The 19470-nt window shown below is 52.6% G+C and overlaps 2 protein-coding genes, 1 long non-coding RNA gene and 1 other non-coding gene across 9 annotated transcripts in view; 2 read left to right on the top strand and 2 right to left on the bottom strand.

Annotated features, from left to right (window-relative positions):
- Positions 1 to 19470, top strand: part of VGLL4 (vestigial like family member 4) — a 150587-nt gene that overhangs the window by 119382 nt on the left and 11735 nt on the right. Inside the window, exon 1 of one of the 6 annotated variants that reach the window (XM_070463456.1) lies at positions 13401 to 13497. The exons of the other annotated variants lie outside the window; for them this stretch is intronic. Coding sequence (XP_070319557.1) covers positions 13484 to 13497 — 14 coding nt within the window. The 5' untranslated portion in view covers positions 13401 to 13483. Of the gene's footprint in view, positions 1 to 13400; positions 13498 to 19470 lie in introns of those variants that run through there. 6 annotated transcript variants of the gene reach the window in all.
- LOC139033786 (uncharacterized) lies at positions 4243 to 8508 on the top strand. The gene is made up of 2 exons (XR_011486266.1): positions 4243 to 8173; positions 8418 to 8508. It is a non-coding gene; the product is annotated as an uncharacterized lncRNA (long non-coding RNA).
- TRNAC-ACA (transfer RNA cysteine (anticodon ACA)) lies at positions 4465 to 4536 on the bottom strand. Its single transcript has one exon. It is a non-coding gene; the product is annotated as a tRNA-Cys (tRNA).
- The window catches only part of ATG7 (autophagy related 7), a 384864-nt gene continuing 380945 nt past the window's right edge, over positions 15552 to 19470 (bottom strand). The window contains exon 19 of the mRNA XM_070463447.1: positions 15552 to 16272. Coding sequence (XP_070319548.1) covers positions 16255 to 16272 — 18 coding nt within the window. The 3' untranslated portion in view covers positions 15552 to 16254. The remainder of the gene's footprint in view (positions 16273 to 19470) is intronic.

Genomic DNA, 19470 nt, shown 5'->3' on the forward strand with positions numbered 1-19470 from the left:
ACGCAGATGACACCACCCTTATGGCAGAGAAGAAGAACTAAAGAGAGCCTCTTGATGAAAGTGAAAGAGGAGAGTGAAAAAGTTGGCTTAAAACTCAACATTCAAAAAAAACTAAGATCATAGCATCTGGTCCCATCACTTCATGGCAAATAGATGGGGAAACAATGGAAACAGTGACAGACTTTATTTTCTTGGGCTCCAAAATCACTGCAGATGGTGACTGCAGCCATGAAATTAAAAGACGCTTACTCCTTGGAAGAAAAGCTATGACCAACCTAGACAGCATGTTAAAAAGCAGAGACATTACTTTGCCAACAAAGGTCCATCTAGTCAAAGCTGTGGTTTTTCCAGTGGTCATGTATGGATGTGAGAGTTGGACTATAAGGAAAGCTGAGCGCCGAAGAATTGATGCTTTTGAACTGTGGTGTTGGAGAAGACTCTTGAGAAGAGTCCCTTGGACTGCCAGGAGATCCAACCAGTCCATCCTAAAGGAAATCAGTCCTGAGTATTTGGAAGGACTGATGCTGAAGCTGCAACTCCAATACTTTGACCTCCTGATGCGAAGAACTGACTCATTAGAAAAGACCCTGATGCTGGGAAGGATTGAAGGCGGGAGGAGAAGGGGACAACGGAGGATGAGATGGTTAGATGGCATCACCGACTCGATGAACATGAGTTTGAGCAAGCTCTGGGAGTTTGTGATGGACAGGGAGGCCTGGCGTGCTGCAGTCCATGAGGTTGCAAAGAGTCAGACACGACTCAGTGACTAAACTGACTGTGCTGAGGGTGTAATAGCAGCCTCTTTGAAGTATTAATACCAACTTCAAAAGTTACTTTCCCACCCCTTTCAGTGTTGTGTTCATTACAATCTCTTCATCTGTTGGCACTCAGTTAGAAATTTTTTCCATCCTTGTTGATTTTACTTTTTGGATATGTGAACTATTAACATGCTTCTAGAAGCCAAGACTGTGTAATCATATCACCATATATGTAAGTCATTCTGCTGTATACCTTGAACTTCCACAGTGATGTCTCGTCAGTTATATCTCAATAAGACTGAAAGAAGAAAAAGGCAAAACCATACTGAAAAGTACTGGAGAAGTATTACTCCGTTTCCTGTGTCTTTCACCACTTTTGTTCCCTCCGCCTGAAGGTGATTACCCTTGTGTGTGTGTGTGCGTGTTTGTTAAGGTAAGCAGGTATATGAATATTTTCTCAGTCCCTTTATTCCTAACACACACAGTGTCATATTTTATATATTCACTTGAGCTCAGATATTTTCAGTCAAGGATATATCTTGGATATCTCTTCACGCCGGTTCCTCGTTCTTGTTTACAGCTTCATGGCAGTCTAATGCGTGCATGTGCCAAGGTTGGTCCAGCCAGTCCCCTTTGTTCAGATGTTGAGACCAGTTTTTATACTAATACTGTTGCAGTGGATAATGTCCATTTGTGACATCTTGTGTATTTGTAATGCAGTTTAAAACTCTTGAGGGCTAACAGTGGATGTGTGCTGCATGTATCCTGGCTTTGAGACTTAGTGTAGGCTGCTTGGCTGGCAGAGCCTGGTGAGAACTGTGTGCCGGAGAGTACTGTCTGCTCGGTTCTCCTGTGTGTGTGAGTGACGGGCGTATGGACCGTTCACTGGGTCACCTGTGAGAGGAGGGGAACGTGTATTCTGGGTGCTTCCTCTGTGCCGACCCTCCCTATGCCAGACTGTGTGTGTGTTATCTCATTCACCCTCGCAGTCAGTGTGTCCCTTTAAGATGGGGTGTGTGTGTGAAGCAGAATGGAGAGGATAAGTGTCCGGAGTGACAGTGATGGAGCCGGGACTGACCCTGCTGTGCACGGCACTGAAGCCAGCGGTCGCGTGATCATGTCACGCCTGCATCTCCCCTGAGCCGGGGTGACCTGCCGCTGAAAGACGGACATCACGCCGTCAGGGTGACACCTGAGCCTGCCCGCGTGTGGCACGTGACAGGCGCCACATCATCTCTGTGTTGAAGTGAACATGAGCCCCCCGTGCAGGGAGCGTGCTCCCGGAGCCCACACCCCCGTGGGAGGAGGAGCGTCCTCTGGTCCGTGGCGTGTGCGCGTGCAGACCTCGGGACAGGGCAGAAGCCTGGTGCCGTGACGGCTGCGCCTGCCCGGCCCGTGGGAACAGCTCACGCTGAGGGAGGCAGGGCCCCCGGCGGCTGCTGCTGCTCTGAGCTCCTGGCCGGGGTGACCCGTGGCCCCCGAGGCTGTCTCTCCGCCGCGGCCGTGCCTTCGAGGGGTCCCTGGAGTCTGAGGGAGCCGAGCCCGCGTGTCCGTGAGCGCGTTCTCCGGGATGGGGTTCTCTGCTGTCTGTTCTCCTCCCTTCTCTCCTCTTCCTTCTCCCTTCTTCTTTTTTTTCCCTCCCTTGGCCTTAGTCACTTCCCCCCTGACCCCATAGGAATGAAGAGAAAAAGAGGGAAAAACCAGACTCAAAGCCAGTGATTTCTACAGAGTGACAGGCAAGTTGGAGGAAGCCCTTTGAAATCAAGTTCTGGGCGTGTAATAATAGCAGCTCTGCTAAAACAAAGAAGCCTCGCTGCTTACTGACTAAAATGAGCATGTCCCCCCGCAGTAGGGTTGATGGTGTAGGTGGCACCTCAGTGTTCAGGAGCGTCTGATCTGTCCAGTACCTCCATATTCCTTGGCAGCATCACCACGCTTCCTTTGAGTCTCCCATTTCTTATATCTCTTCAGCACCTTTAGTGGGGATGTGTATGGACACGCTTTACCAAGGGACTGTTCATTCCACAAACTTTGTGAAAGTAGAGGAAGGAATTCCTCATTTCAGTTTAAAACTAGACCCGGAGGGAATGGAAGCTGCTGCAGCCATGGAGAACAGTATGTATGTGTGTGTGAGTTGCTCCGTCGTGTCCGACTCTGCGACCACCGTGGGCTTTAGCCTGCTAGGCTCCTCTGTCCAGACAAGAATACTGGAGTGGGTTGCCATTTTCTTCTTGAGGGGATCTTCCTGACCCGGGGATTGAACCGGGATCTCCTGCATTGCAGGCCAATTCTTTATCAACTGAGCTATGAGGGAAGCCCAAAATCAACTATAGTGCAATTAGAAATAAAACTCAAAAAAACCAACTAGACCTAGAGGAAATTGAAAAGTTGGGGCTATTTTTGTACCTTGACATACTAGCAATTAGGGCTTTGAAAGGTAAGCAGTCCTATATATTACGTAAACAGTAATGTGTATTTATAGGCAGAGCGTGTTATTGCTGTGTCCGTGTCTACATAAGCCTTGGAGAGGGTCAGACTTTTCAGTCCTGAGAGTGGTGGTAGATCAGGATTCCCAGCATCCAGAGAATCACGAGCGCCTTTGTATCAGGGCTCAGTCATGACCATGACTGTCTGTCAAGCCTGATTGTGTACTAAGCACTGTGCTGAATGCTCCGTGGGTGTGATCCCTCCGTGCGTCATCTCAGTCCTGAGATGCTCTGATTGTCCCTCCTTTGCAGGTGGTAAAACTGAGAGGTTGTAACTTGTTCGAGATCACCAAGCTAGCCGGTTGGTAACACAGCCAGGAATCAAAACCCCGGCTGGCTGTTCCCGCAACCGGCACTCTTAGGAACCATCTTAGAGCCATACTGAAAGGCGCGCGTGTCCGGCAGCTGTGAATCGTTGATACAGGACCCTAACGCCTTGTGGTTTTGGATGGCCTGCTGTGTGCGCATTCTCAATCCAAGGGAAGGATGTCCGGCCATTGGCCGGCGGAGAGTCGGCGCCGCGGCAGCAGTGGCAGGGGGCAGGGGCCTTGGCAAGGAAGGGCTCGTTGGTAACTGAGAGAGCGAGGCGGGTCCATCTGCCCTGCATGAGAGGCTTCCCTTCAGGGGCGCTGCTGCTCACCGGCCCCTGAAGACGGGGTCCCTGCAGGGGAGAGGCCCACGTGAGCCGAGAAGTGTTCCTGCCTTCATGCTTGGGAAAGTGCTTTTGGAACCGTGTTCTTGTTTAAGGTCTCTCTGTGTGCCGAGTCGCTCAGTCGTGTCCGACTCTGTGACCCCATGGACTGTAGCCCACCAGGCTCCTCTGTCCATGGAATTCTCCAGGCCAGAATACTGGAGTGGGCTGCCTTTCCCTTCTCCAGGGGATCTTCCCAACCCAGGGATCGAACCCAGGTCTCCCACACTGCAGGCAGATTCTTTACCAGCTTGAGCCACAAGGAAAGCCCAAGAATACTGGAGTGGGTAGCCTATCCCTTCTCCAGCAGATCTTCCTGACCCAGGAATTGAACCGGGGTCTCCTGCATTGCAGGCGGATTCTTTACCAGCTGAGCTACCAGGGAAGCCCTTACCTGCTGAAGTGAAGTCGCTTAGTCGTGTCCAACTCTTTGAGACCCCATGGACTGTAGCCTACCAGGCTTCTCCATCCATGGAATTTTCTAGGCAAGAGTACTGGAGTGGGTTGCCATTTCCTTCGCCAGGGGATCTTCCCCACCCGGGGATCGAACCCGGATCTCCTGCTTTGTAGGCAGATGCTTTACCATGTGAGCCACCAGGGAATCTGCTGAACCATCACCAATATCAAGTCGGACCAACAGTAAATGAAAGTCTCTCAGTCGTGTCCGACTCTTTGTGACCCCATGGACTACACAGTCCACGGAATTTTCCAGGCCAGAATGCTGGAGTGGGTAGCCTTTCCCTTCTCCAGGGGATCTTTCCAGCCTTAGTCTAAAACATTCAGGCCAGGGCATTTTGTAATTTGCTTTAAATACATGAAGACACTTTTTCTTTCCCCTCTCCAGATTCCATAAATCAAAAATTCTTGAAATAGAATCCCTCAAACTATGTGCGTTCTCTCTGTCTCCCACATCCTTCTTGGCATCGTCTGAACTTGGGAAGTTTTAGCCCCCAGATTCTGTCTTCTTCTGTGCTTTCAACACGCAGGCGTGCATGTCTTCCCACAAGTGTTCTGGGATTTAAGAGGATATTTTATGGCCTTTAGTTTCAGTTATCCTAAATAACTAACTCTGAAATCCTCCTTAGCATCTAGCAAGTGTGTGTATTCATTTTGAAAGGAACCTGAGATCTGTGATGAACGCTTTGGTTCAGGGAGGTGGAGCCCAAGAAGTGCTTCTTGTGGGGCTGCCTCGGCCCTGCCCTGGGGGTGGGGTGGGGTTTGCTGCCTGCCCGGGGTGGAAGCAAAGGTGGTTTTCCCGCGGCTCTGCAGGACCTTAAAGGCACAGCTGTGTGCTGCCTGCGAGTGTTTTGCTAATGAAGTGTGGTACCTTTAAAGAAAGGTCACGGGCCTGACCTGTGTTGTGTGGGTTTCTTGTTTGTCAGGCTGGAGGCATTTTCTCATTTTCACAGTTCAGCCGAAAACAAAGACCTCCTTATCCGAGCCGGAGCCGTGCTCTTAAGAGCTGACATCAGCCTTTTCCCAGCAGGCAGCGTTTCTGCCTTAAGAGTCTTTGCCGAGAGCTGGGCAGGCCGATCGCCGTCCTGCACTGGGTTTCTTCTGGCCGGATGGCACGCAGGGTGAAGAAATGCCAAGAGTGCCAACAGTCAGGGCAGCAGAACCAAGCGCTGTCGTCATGGATCCATTCTCATCTGTTCCGGGGACCTCTGGGTGCCTCCGTTCCACAGAACTTGTGAACGTTGGGCCGAGAACCTTGAGAAAGGAGGACTGCTTTCCTAGAGAGGCGTTAAAGAACCTTTGGGGCCTGTTGGAGAAGCCTCATTAGCATGTGTAAAGACACTGTTTAAAGATGGGGGGTGGGGGGAGTGTTTTTAGGTTGATGGATTAAGTCAAGGGCATTTGTTGAGAAGTTGAGGAAACGAAACCATGTCACAGGGTTTGATTTCCCCTCCTGCCCTGACTCCCGGTTTTGCGTGAAGATGCCTCTGAGCTGGGGACACCGACGGCAGCGCTGTGTCCACACAGCAGCCTTGCTGCTCTGTGAGGATGCAGAGCCAGCTTGTCCTGAGGTCAGGGCCTGTCACGTCAGCGGGTCTGCCTGAGGACCAGCAGGAGACTGCTCAGAAGTGGGCCTCGCGTCTGAGCCGCGGTGGTTCTTGGACTCTCGCCTAGGATCTGGCCTAGAAACCCGTCGTGTCCTGCATCCCTGCGGCTGGAGCTCGGCGAGGCGGCGTCCTCTGCGAGGCGGCGTCCTCTGCGTGTGGGGCGATTCCTGTTTCATAAACGGCAGCATCTTTGCTACAGCTTTGGATTCGGGCACGCTCTCTCTGCCTCCCCTCCACCCGCAGCTGTCTTCCCACTCCTCTGTCTCTCTCTCTCTTGAAATTTCTCCCCAGATTGTCTCCAAAGCATGATTAAAGAGCTCCGTGTTGCAGTCAAGGGGTGGGCTAGGGATGTAGCTCGGAACCCCGCCAGCCAGTGGATCCAGATTTTGGACCTGCGCCTCTGTGTCTGCACCAGGAGCCCGGAAGCGGCTTCGCGCCCCTGCACTCTCTCCTCTGACTTCTCTGCCTCCCACCTTCCTTCCCTCGGCAAGACCCAAGAATACAGCGACTGGATGCACAGAGAATCCGGATGGGGCAAGCGACAGACCAGCTCCTAGTGGGCCGGGCACTTACTAGTGGGTCCGTTGGAGGCTCCACCCTCTTTGCTCCCCCAGCCTGTTCCTGTGGTTGAGCCTGTCCAGGGAGGGTTTGGGCTTTTCTGTCTCATCAGGAGTGGTATCCTCGGGACCGCTCAGGGACTTGGAGCACCGTTGCCCATCGAGGACCATCTTGCCTCAATGCTCAAAGGATGGAGAGTGTTCCCTGGCCAGAGTTTGGGAAGCACCCGACCTGGGCTCCTGGGGTCTGCCCGTATGGTTGGTGTGAGGCTGGCTCTGAGAATCTGGGGTGCAGGGAATCTCCAGTGTGACTTGCCGTGGGATCCTCGAGTCCTTTGTCATGAGCCCTGTCGGCAACATTCTAGGGAGCATGCTTGCCAGGCCATGTGGGCATCTTATCTGGTCTCGAAGTGATGTTACAAATGTGCACACGCGCAGGGCTCTGGCGCCATACGGCTTAGATTGGTGACGACGCGATCCCTTGATTTGGGGTTGCTGGGTGCCAGCTTCCATGCTGGGTCTTTCAAGGAAAGTCACTGAGGCCAGAGAGATGGGGGGAGCCCAGCCTCCTTCTCCCTGACGGTGTGCCCCCTACCTTCCTTCTCGATGCTGGCTTTTTCACTCTGAGCTGTTTCCAGGGAACAGAGTGTCTCCTCTTCCGCATCTGCGTCCCAGACCAGGCTGTGATCCCCAGCATGGTCATGGAGCTTCCATCTGCCCCTCCCTCCCTGGCGCCCTCACGACCCCAGGCCCGGGGGAACCCTGCGACTCCTCCTCCGGCTTCCTTGCCCCCTCTCTTCCTCTCGCTGGTCCCCCTCCTGCTTCTCGCTCCTGCACCTAGGTACTCTCAGAGGCTCGTCATCACCGCGTGTTCCGGGCCCCATCCTTTTCACTGCACGGAGCCCTGGATGGAACACACAGGCCGGCTCCCGGCGTGATACCCACTAGGGGCGGAGGGTTCCCAGGCCTTTGTGCCCAGCCGGGGCTCACCCTCCGCGCCCCCCACCTGCGGAGCTGCCCCATCAGCGTCGACCGTAGAGGTTCCTGTCTCCGCCAGCACTTACGCAGGCCTGCCCCCGTCTCCCTGGCGGGGTGATTCCACTTGCCCTGGAGTCACCGCCGTCTCTCCCGTCTGCTTTCCCGCGTGTGACCGTCGCTGCCCCTGGTGAAATCCGGTTGCCCTGGATATCCTCCGGGAGGCTCCTGGCCGCGGCGGTGGCTTAGACCCCCTTTCCCACGGCAGCGCCCTCCTTACTGGCTTTGGCACCTCGGTGCACGGGAAAGTTTCTGGAGCTTTCCTCTCTGTTCGGAACTCTCCCGGGCCCCCAGGCAGCTCCAGGGAACTCTGAGCAGACCCCCGCCTGCAGGAGCTTCTGACCCACTGCTGGGGCGCACGCACCCCTGTCCTCCGTCCCTTTTCTTGCCTCCTCCAGCAAAGGCAGGTTCCTGCTGTGTCGCTGCGGATGCTTCCGTGTACAGAGCGACACTTTGCTGCTCCTGACCCAGGTCTGTCCCACCCACACCCAGCACGGGCCCCTGGCCTTCCAGGTGCTAAGGAAGCGTTCACAGGAGACGTCACTCTGAGTGCAGTGTGACATCCTGCCCTTTGGAAGGGAAGGTGAGAATCGCTTTCAAACACGTAATAAGCCCTGAGCGGCACTTCTGCCTGTGCCTGTGTCTCTCCCCCCGCCTCCCCTGCCCCGGGACAGACTCCCACTCCTGCTGCTTCCCTGCCTTCCTTACCCCTCCTCCCCACCATCTCCCCCCAGTCCCCGCCCCCTCAAACAAACATGCAGGTCCCTAGTATCTGGGCACATGCGCACTTTATATAATCTGGATCACTGCCTCTGCTTGAGATGCAGGTTTTGGATCAAATGATCTTATCCCAGTTGCTGACTATGAATAATGAGCCTCTGGAGTTTACTGTGTGAATGAATCCCCCCTGCTCCTCTGTTTCTGTTTCTGCCTATGCACCTTGCCTGGATCCCCGAGTGGGCATCAGGTGAGATATTTGGAAGGGAGAGATCCAGTTCAGGTGGGCGCCTCTCGCAGGTCAGAGGGATGGCCAGACCCTTCTTCTCAGTGGATAGAGGAGTTCTGTCCACACTAGAGGAGCAAGCAGACCTCTGCCCAGGTGTTTACTCCTTCTAGAGTTTTTCCAGGTCTACCTAAAAGGTTCTCAAAGCTAAAATGCTTTCCAGCTATCTTACAATAGAACTGTGGTGTTTATCTGTGGGAGAACACTTTGGGTATTGGGCTTCCCGGGATCAGTGGTAAAGAACCCACCTGCCAATGCTGTAGACACAGGTTTGATTCCTGGGTCGGGAAGATCGCCCAGAGAAGGAAGTGGCGACCCACTCCAGTATTCTTGCCTGGAGAATCCCATGGGCAGAGGAGCCAGGAGGGTTACAGTCCATGGGATCGCAAAGAGTTGGACACGACTGAACAACAACTTGGGGTGTGTTAGCCCCAGAGCAGGGGACTGACGTGGAGGCTCCCTCTTCTCCGTGACACAGGAGCGACCTCGGCAGTAGAGACGCTGGTGAAAGGGGTGATGGCCACGTGGCTCCGTGACCAGCCTGTGTGTCTTGAGCGGCTCCGTGGAGGGCATGGCTGTGTTTATGGGCCGGCAGTGGTTCTGGCTCCTCTCTGACGGTGAGATGAAACCCAGCCTCTTCAGGGTGACCTGCAGGCACTCCGGAGATCTGTCCGAAACGCCCTTGCCCAGAATTCTTCTCCTTAGCTGGCTTCCTTGGACTGTCAGTCCTCACACGCCTCCTTGACCACGGTTATGTCAGGAAGATACCCGAATCCCCGCTAATACATGCCTTTGAGCCAGCTCCACACGGTGTGGGGAGAGACCTCCCCGCCTCACGGTGGGCAGCCTGGGTGTCCTCCCGCCTCGAAACATCCGTCTTGAACCAGCACTGCCACTGCCCGGGGCATCTTGGCGTGTGTGGCGTGGCCCTCGCCACCATCTCCCAGGCTGCCCTTCATGCCCCTGGCCGCCTGTGCTGTAGCTTTGGTCAATCTAAGCGCGCCACCAAATCTGGTGGTCGTGTGACCTGCCGTCCTCCCGGCACCCCTCCCGCCAACTCTGGGAAGAGCTGGGATCCACAAAGACCAAAAACAACCAGTACCGTGAAGACGCACATGTCTTCCACTCGCTTCACTAGGTGTGAATCTTCTGCTGCCCCGTTTGCTTTCTCTCTGGTGTGTGCCGTAGACAGTGATGCCATCTAGCATCCTACATGCGTTCGCCTTCAGCAGTGCCCCCGTAGGTGTTTTCTTTTAAATTCAGGCTGCAGTAAGATAGCTTTGTTGTGCCTTCCAGTGATCTTGGATCGACGATACTCTCCGTGTTCCAGGGTGGGTGGTTGCGGGGTTGGGGAGCGGGGGGAGCGGACGGCTGGGACGGCCCTGGATGCCCCTCCTTGGGAGGTCACCTTTGGAACCAGCTGGACCCACGGCAGGGAGCCTGTCTGTCCACACTGGGAGCGACGACGTCCTGTGTGATCAATGAACCATGTTTCAGGATGCGCGTGGCTGTGACACGGGAGGGGTTGGAGGGGGAGCGTGAGTTCAGAAATGATGGGGGAGGGAAGTCAAGTTGGAGGAGGAGGTGAAGCAGTTGGAACAGGACACTTGTTCAGTCGCGTTTGACTCTTTGCAACCCCGTGGACTGCAGCACACCAGGCTTCCCTGCCCATCACCAACTCCCGGAGCTTGCTCAAACTCATGTCCGTTGAGTCGGTGATGCCATCCAACCATCTCGTCCTCTGTCGCCCCCTTCTCCTCCTGCCCTCGGTCTTTCCCGCATCAGGGTCTCTCAGGAACAGGACATGGCTGAGCAGTAAGAAACAGACTTAAATCCCCCTGCGAGCTCCAGGATAAAACTCAGCTCCTTTTCCTACCCTTCTGTTGCTGCCCAAAGGCTCATTTCTATTTCTAGCCAACAACTCCTACACTCTTAATTTAAAAAAAAAAGAATTAAAAAACCCAACAACCCAGCACCGTCCGTCATTCGAAGCAGAGGAGGGGCGTTGCCCTCACCCTCTCCTCCCTAAACCTGCAGAACTCTAGTAGACCACTTTCCCGTGAGACCCTCAGTCTCAGAAATAGCGCAAAGCTCAGGTGACGTCTGTTGACTGTGGGAGCTCGTAGCATTTGGGAGAGCAGAGGAGCTGGAGGGACGGGTTGGTCTTTGACTTTTCAGCGGCATGGTGCTCCTGCTAAGTCACTTCAGTCGTGTCTGACTCTGCGACCCCATGGACTGTAGCCCGCCAGGCTCCTCCGTCCATGGGATTCTCCAGGCAAGAACACTGGAGTGGGTTGCCATGCCCTCCTCCAGGGGATCTTCCCGACCCAGGGATTGAACCCAAGATCTTAGATCTCAAGGCAGCGTCTCCTGTGTTGGCAGGCAGGTCCTTTACTACTGGTACCAGCTGGGAAACCCATTGGAGGTCTAATTTCTCGAATTTCTGAGCCCCGCTGTCAACTCCGTGGTGCTGCTGTGACGGAGGCGGGCGAGGATGTGGGACCTGGACTGGTGACTGGGTTCTCTCACTGAACTTGGAGCGCCTCGTGGGCCCGGGGAGGGGGTGGCAGGGTGTCCCCAGGAGGGCCGCTTCCCCTGGTTGCCCCCGATCCCAGGGCTGCCTCCTATTCTCCTTATTGAGCACTGGTGGTTTGCCTGTTGTTTCGTTTCCAAGAAATGTAGCAGAGTATCCTTCCAGTAAACTCCCCACTGTGCCTGAGCTAGCAAGCCTTGTTGGATGTTGCTGTGACCAAAAAAAAACTTGTTAACAAATGCAGACACTGGAGTTGTTTTACAGGGTCGCACGATTATTTGTGATCTTTCCGCGGCTGTCTCTGTGCTTCCATTCTTGCTCACATCTCACATGGCCCATGTCTCTAGAAGTGGAGTTTCTGGGTTGGATGGCGCCCATTTCTGCTTCCGTGCATCCTGCCAGCTCATCTCTACTAGCTTTGCTGACTGACATTCCCACGGGCAGCTGTCTGCATATGTCTGTCACCCACGACATCTCAGAGGTGACCGTTAACTTAATTTTTCCAGGTTTCACGGGAGAATCATTGTTCTAACTTTACTTTTTTTTTTCTTCCTTTCTTTCTGCTGCTAGAAAACTTGACTAATCTTTTCATATTTTTATTGGCCATTTGGATTTCTTTTGTGATTTTTTTTTTAAGTAACATATTCATCTTTCTATTGACGATGTTACAACTTCATATTAGGGACCCTCCATCAAATGAGCTAGGAAAATAACTGTTTTCCTAAGTTAAATTTGCTTTTCATCTTTACTTAAGTTTTTGAAATACAGATTTTTTAAAATTGAGAAGTGGTCAAGTCATTGAATCTTTTTTTTTTGTTTTAATGGAAAAGACTTCTAAAGTGTTTTAGAAGGGACCAGAATGCTTTGGCAAGCGCCTGGGCTGAGTGTTGCTGGTGGGGATAATTGCATGTGCCTGCTACCTGTTAGTGGTGGGACTAAGAGGCACGTATCATGGTACATTTCCTTATTTGTTTCCTTGCCCAGCACTTTCTGGGCGCCTGCTTTGCTGGTGGGACTGGGGGGCTGTGGGAGTGTGTGGAGGAGTCTGCTCAGGGCCTGAGGACATTTCAGGGGTGGCAGCGTGGTACCGCCCCACCCCGGAGGAAACAGGATCCTGGCCAGGGTTCCGGACTGTCTGCCTGTCCACCCACCACTCAAGGACCCTGAGTGTTGAGCAGTGCGAGTGGGCAGCGGGCTTTCGGCATTTGTTCTATTTTTTTTAATTTTTATTTCTCATTCGGCATTTGTTCCTAATGGTCTCTCATTGGTACCATAAGCACACTCTGAAGTCAGACATTTAAATTCTGTTTTTATTTAACCATTTTACCAGATGTTTCCTGTGGTTTGACAGAGGTACCATTTACTCGAAAGTTCACACTCCTGAGATCTGTAATGTTATGGACACTGTTGCTATAGACTGATTCTGTCGGGGCCAGATTTGGAACACACTTTCGCATCATTTTCAGGTCAAAGATGTGTTTTTCCCCAGAACACAAATGCCGTCTTCATCATCATCACATCATCTGTTACAGTTGTGGTCTCCAGTTTATAGAAGGACATAACGGGCTGATCACCATTTATTCCCATAAACACCGTGGTGCCGCCGTGAGCTGTACTTTCTGCAAGCTGGACCCAGGCATGCCTTGGTTTTGTCTGTAAAACTCACCTGGGGCAGAAAGGACTCAGGTGGGGGGTGGGTGAAGGTCTGGCCTGGCCTGGCCAGGGGACTGGGGGTGGGGTGTGTGTGTGTGGAGGGGGGATGGGGGGCGCGGGTGGTCGGTGACACGCAGTGAGGGTGAGCGTGCTGCAGGCCTGTGCGTCCTGAGAACCTACCCCAGACCGGACTCTGCAGGAGGAAGTCCGTTCCTACAGAACACGTGCAGGGAACACGGGGCCATTCTGACCTTCCTGCTCAGAGGGGCCCGTGCAGGCCATGCTGCTGCTCTGAGCACCCCGAGCCCCCCAGCAGCCCGCAGGCCTCTCCTGGGTTCCATTCAGCCTGTTTTTTTAGAGAAATTTTATAAAAGGCCGATGTTCTGGAAGGCCAAGGAGACAAAGGAGGAGGAAATGGCTTGCTGTCATCCTGACGACCAAGCTCTTTTCCTGCGATCGGGGTGGGAAAGATGCGGGTCACCTTCTGGCAGAACACCCTCCGTGCAGAAAGCGCCCGGAGCCCCGGCCCCGCAGCTGCCCCCCGCCCCCACCCCCGACACACAGCGCGCCGCCTCCCCCGGCGGGGACTTTTATTCTGACGGGCCTCCCGCCCAGCCCGTCCTGCGCGGGGACCGCCTGCCAAGTTTGGGAGGCCCACGGCTTTCTTGTGGGAGGACGCTGGGCTGTCTTCATGCTCTTTGGCAATGATTAAAGTGAGGTTAGTACCGAAAAAGCCCTTTCATTTTATTCCCTTATCCTTGCTTTTGCAAACCAGATGGCAACCCTGTATTTTCAGCTGTAATTAATTTAAACTCCGAAGGCAGCGAGCCGGGCGAGGCGGCCCTGTCTCTGCCCCCTCCTCCTGCTCATCCCTCCGGCCTCGCCTGACGGCCCCTCGTCCCAGAGTCACATCCCCACCGAGGGCCGGGGCTCTTAAAGGGGCCGCGGCCCCGCCAACAACAGCACGCGCGCACACGCGAGCCAAAGGGTGAAGGCACATGGGGAGTCGTTGCAGGAGCCGCCTTCCTGCCGTGGAAGCAGGCAGGTTTCAGGTGACGGCTGACGTGTTTCAGGCCAGCTGTCACGTGACCGGCTGCAGCCCGCAGCTCTGGGGAAGACAGGGTGCTTGTCCTTCCCAGTCAAGTTCGGCTGCTAGGATCGCCTCCAAAAGGAGGGGGGGGGTTATGTTTTCGGTTTAGCATGTATTCTTAAAGAAAATTACAAGGCATATAAAAGCACTTGGCCACAACTGAAGTCTGGAGGCTCTGACCTCAGCTATGTGACCACTTCCCTCCGCAGGGAGGGAGAGGAGGCCCTCCTCTGTGAGTGGATAGAAGGCCCGGGGATCCACTGGAGAGGAGGCCCCTCCAGAGGCCTCAGGATGCGGGGCTCTCATCCCTTAACTCCTCGAGCAGCCCCCTCCCCCTGGCCCCGGTTCTTATGGAGATGAGGAGGTCCCAGGCCGGGAGCCGCCTCCAGGGGCTCTCACCTGTGCGGCAGGGCCCTCGGGGTTGGGTGGGTTTCCGTCTGGTCTTTTGACGATCATTTGCGGGGCAGAGGGTTGAGGCTGTGGATCGGGGCAGATCTGTTAACGTTCGTGTGTGCAGGGCACTCTGTCAACTGCTCACTAATGTTACATGAATGGTCGTTATTACTAACACTCGCCATCCTTGGATGACTTGAAGTCATTTTTTAAAAGGCCCATAGTGAAAGATGAGAACCACAAATAGGTTATTTTGTGAGTCTCCACTCACTCATCCAACTGCAGTCCCCGTATGTGTGTCCCTGGGGCTGTGGGCTTCAGTGAGCTGGTGATGGATGGTCTCTATTTAGTTCTTATGTCAAATGCTTACATTATTTGCCAGCATTTGTCTTGTGAACTACTTGGACTGTGTTTACAGAGACATGTGTTTGTGTTGTTGTGGGCCAGACCTATGGTTCTGGAAACCCATGATTTTTGTTTCATAGTGAGGGACTCTTACTACCAATAATTAGTCAAAACGTCTAAGGACCGAGAGTTAAACCCAGAGTGCCATGTGATCCAGCAAGTCCTTGAGCGAGTATAGATGCAAAAGAAGTGACAGCAGGAACCTCAAACCGGTATGTGTACGCCTGTGTTCACGGCCGCCAGAGCAGCCCAGCGTCCGTCGAGGAATGAGTGGGTCCGTGCAGTGGAATGTTACTCAGCCTTAATAAAGACCCAGTTCTGGCACCTGCTGCCCCATGCATGTACCCTGAAGACCTTATTCAAAGTGAAACGTGCCGGTCACAAAACACAGATAGTGTGTGATGTTCTTCAGTGGGGGCTCCTGTTTACTGAAGCGAAGAGAAGGGTGATTGCCAGGTGGTTGAGGAGAGAGGACTGCGTTCATATTTAAGAGGTACAGAGTCTCACTTCAGAAAGATGGAGAATTTCTGGATGTGGGTGACAGGGATGGTTATACAGCAGTGCGAGTGGGGACTTGCCCGGTGGTCCAGTGGCTAAGACTCCCTGCTCCCCATGTAGGGGCTCTGGGTTCAACCCCTGCTCAGGGAATTAGATCCCACGCGCCGCAGCCGAGGACTCGCATGCCCCAACTAAAAGAAGACTGTGTGCTGCAGTGAAGATTGCAGACCCCCAAGTGCCACAATTAAGATGAGGTGCCAAAAAGTGCACATATATTTAATGCCACCGAATTGTATCTTTTTAAATGACTAAAATAGTGAATCTTATGTGTTTTTTGCCACAGTTAAAAAAAAAGATTAAAAGAAAACCTTCCAAAGACTAATGATTAACTTTGGTTCGAGTGGATAAACAGTAATGAATTTATTATGTGTTCAGCCGTTGTATTCCGTGCTCAGCTGGGTTGAAGAGTGTAAAGAACTCGGAGGACAGATGGTCAACTCTCAGGCTAGGACGTTTGGAGCCTCGTGGTAGGGACTGGTCATCATGTGAGGACCTGAGGGGGGGGGGTATGGATTTTGTTTTTAATTTAAAGGGTGATTGGGAGTCACCATTCCCATTCGGTGTGGGAGGGCCTCGTGAAAAGGAAAGGGGTGTGTCACTCGGGGTATTGGGCGCTGGCTGTCCTGGGTTCTCTGAAGACACCTTTAGCATCATTAACTCAAGAGTTGGGGCGGGGGCGTGATGCCATTTCAGTGATGGACAGTGATGGTTCTCCTGGGTGCCAGGTTTGGGATTAAATATTTGATTTTTAACAGCCCGATGCTGCTGATGTTAGACTAAAACTAAGCAGACACTATAGGGGAAGTCAGTCCTGAATTCTCTAAAGAGTTTGAAAATGAGAATATTTGTCAAGAAGTACAGTTTAATAAGTTGGGAAGTGAAGTAAGCCATCCACATCGGTTTTCTGCAAATCCCTTGGGGACTTGCATAGAGAATGGAGATTGGTGATTGGTAATTTGCCTATCAGTTGTCCATTTATTAGTAGCCTTTCTTAGTGTCCAGGAATCCTTGAAATAATCTTGAAGAAATTCAAATCATGTTCTTATCCTGTAATTGAAATAAAGGAAAAAAAAATAGTTATCCTTTTCCTCGTTTTCAGAAAGATAAGAGTTCAGCTGAGACCACGTGGCTGCTCAGAGGGAATTAATTCAGGAAATGCTTGGAATTAATACACTACATAATTTGCCGTCAGATGGAGGGTCCCAAAGGCCCTTTAATAATGATACTTCTATAATTAATAATTATAACAACTGTTTTAAGGAATATTTGGTAGATGCCTCAGGATCTTTTATTAAATGAACATTTAATCACTTTATATGCTCAATGCTTAAATTCTCAAGCATTTTTAGTAAAGTTTTATAATAATTTAATTCAGTAATTTATTTTTGCTTGCAGAGTTTCTGATGTTAGTCAGGGTTGGTGGGTGGTTTTGAAAGAAAAACTGGCTTTTAAATTTTTGTTTAGTGTTGAATGAATGTGTTGAATTAGAACTTATCCTCTACCATCAAGAAGTCCATGGCTCTAAAATAGACAAAAAGCTCATGTAGCTCTATGTCCCCGCCGCCAACAAGAAAAAAAAAATTTTTTTAATGGGCAGATCTGAATAGACATTTCTCCAAAGAAGACACACAGATGGCCAAAGAGCACATGAAAAAATGCTTCACTTTCAGTACTTATCAGAGAAATACAAATGAAAACTCCAACAGGATACCCCCCCGACACCTGTCAGAAGGGCCATCATCAAAAATCTCCAAAGAAAAGGTCCTGGAGACAGCATGGAGAAAGGGGGTCCCTCCTACACTACTGGGGGAGATGCAGGTTGGTAGAGCCACTTGGAGAACGGGATGGAGGGTGGCTACAGAACCAGAAAGAGAGCTGCCGTGTGCTCCGGCAGGCTGCTGCTGGACACAGGTCCTCAGGAAACCTGAGTCTGAAACGAACTTAGCGGTGCAGAGTTCATTGCACCACTGTTTACAGAGAGCGAAATACTGGAGCAACCGAATGTCCATCGACAGATGAATGGATAAAGGAGATGCGGTACTTGTATGCGATGGGATACTACTCAGCCATAAAATAGCAAAATAATGCCGTGAGCAGCGACGTGGATGAACCTGGAGATGATCATCCTGAGTGAAGTCACAGAGACAGAAACAGGGAACCCCTCACATGTGCAATCTACTGATACAAATGAACTGATTTACAAAACAGAAACAGATACCGGAAACAAAGGCAGGCTTACTAACAGGGAGACAGGGCAGGGGTAAGTCAGGAGCTTGGGATGGACGCACGCCCCCGGCTCTGTGTGAGACAGGCACGCCAACCAGGACCTGCTGTGCAGCACAGGGAACTCCACGCAGTGTTCCGTGACAACTGCTATGAGAAAAGTCTAAAAAAGAATGAGTCTGAGCACATGCGCCGCTGAGCCGTGCTGCTATATACCTGAAAGTAACACAGCATCGTAAGTCACCATACTGTAGTAAAAGAGAAAGCCGTCCACGGGATCGTCTGGAACCGGTTACTGCCAGCATCAGGGCTCCCCCGGTGGCTCAGCTGCTAAAGAACCTGCCTGCCAGTGCAGATGCAAGAGATGCAAGAGACTCGGGTTCAATCCCTGGGTCAGAAGATCCCCGGAGAAGGAAGTGACAACCCACTCCAGTATTCTTGCCTGGAGAATCCACGTGGACAGAGGAGCCTGGCGGGCTACAGCCCATGGGGTCACAAGGAGTCGGACACGACTGAGCACATGCGCGCACACACAGCCAGTGTGGGAGCTGGATGCTGGGAACGCGCTTGCGTTCAGGGGTAGGAGCACGGCTGTGTGGGTCGTGAAGGGCGGGAGGGAAGTGCTGCAAGCCAGATAGCACAGCAGGACACGTGCAGGTCTGTCCTGACGGGCGTGTGCACAGGATGCAGTAACTCGTTTATAATTTCTCTCTTTAGCCAGTATGTCACAATATAGCTGAGTTAAAGAGGAAGAATAGAGCGGAAGGATTTTAGGAGACTAGACATCACTGTGGGACCAGGCTGTTGGAGGAGAACCGTTGCATCTTGGGTCCTGTTGTATAGGTGGAGTTCCAGTTGACTACAGATCTTGGAGTTATCCTGATTTCAGTATTCAGTTGGCCTCGGTTCTTACTTTCTCTTGATTTTGGTTCAAACTATGCTGAGCACATTGAAGGGAGTCACCAGGCTTTTCACCGTAAACGGTGTGCATTGGATTTTCTCTGGAGTGTTCTGTCTAGCTCTGGGCACCACACTTAAAGTTGAAGGGCTTCCGTGGTGGCTCAGGCAGTTAAGAATCCACCTGCCAGTGCAGGAGACACAGGTTTGATCCGTGGGTTGGGAGGATCGCCTAGAGGAGGGCATGGCAACCCACTCCAGTGTTCTTGCCTGGATAAACCCCCTGGGCGGAGGAGCCTGGCGGGCTGCAGTCCGTGGGGAGTGTAGATCTGGGTCCCACTCTTAAAGATGGGTGCTGATGTGGGGGCCTGGTGTGCTGCAGGCTGGCATGGTGCTGATGGTGTTCAGACCATTTGGAGGGGTTCTTGCTGGCTGAAGAGGACCCTGGGCATGACGGTGGGCGCAGAAGCAGTTTTCCGGTCGCTGGAGAACCAGACTTCCTTGGGTTTTTCCAGAGAGCAGACTGTCAATCACAGAATTTTACTGGAATGTAGATTTCGTTCATCGTAGGGGCTGCCTTTCATCGGCGCTTCCCAGCCGTTGAGTGAACTGAGTAAGCGAGAAGTCGCCACAGGGGGTGACGCAGGGACGCTTTGGTCCACACCCCTCTCCCCCACCACCCCACCACACCCCACCACACAGCTCTCTCCTCTGACCAGGACGAAGCAGCCAGGCTTTTCACCGTAAACGGTGTGCAGTGTCTTCCAGTGACTTGTCACCGAGTGTGGAGTCGGAGCTGAGTGAGCCTTCCAAAGAGCTGGGTTGGAATTAGAGAGGGGGCCCAGCTCCCACCCGGAAGAAGGGAGTGGAGATGGCATTGAAGGTGTTTTCAGACCCTCCTTCCTGGTGGCGGGGCCTGGGATCACTTCTTCAGTGACCGCTGGGCCAGACGCCGCCCTGGAGCTTCATGGGTTCCTGTCTTATTCAATCCGGTTGGCGCCGGCGTTTCCTAAGAATCCATTTGCTTTTTGTTCAGTCCGCTTATGAATTAGGTGCTGGGTGTCAGGCGCTGTTCTAGATGCTGACTTGTGGGAGCGTCTGAGCAGGCAGCGTGCAGGAGGCCCG

Source organism: Odocoileus virginianus, unplaced genomic scaffold (assembly GCF_023699985.2).
Source record: "Odocoileus virginianus isolate 20LAN1187 ecotype Illinois unplaced genomic scaffold, Ovbor_1.2 Unplaced_Contig_2, whole genome shotgun sequence".
NCBI lineage: Eukaryota > Metazoa > Chordata > Mammalia > Artiodactyla > Cervidae > Odocoileus > Odocoileus virginianus.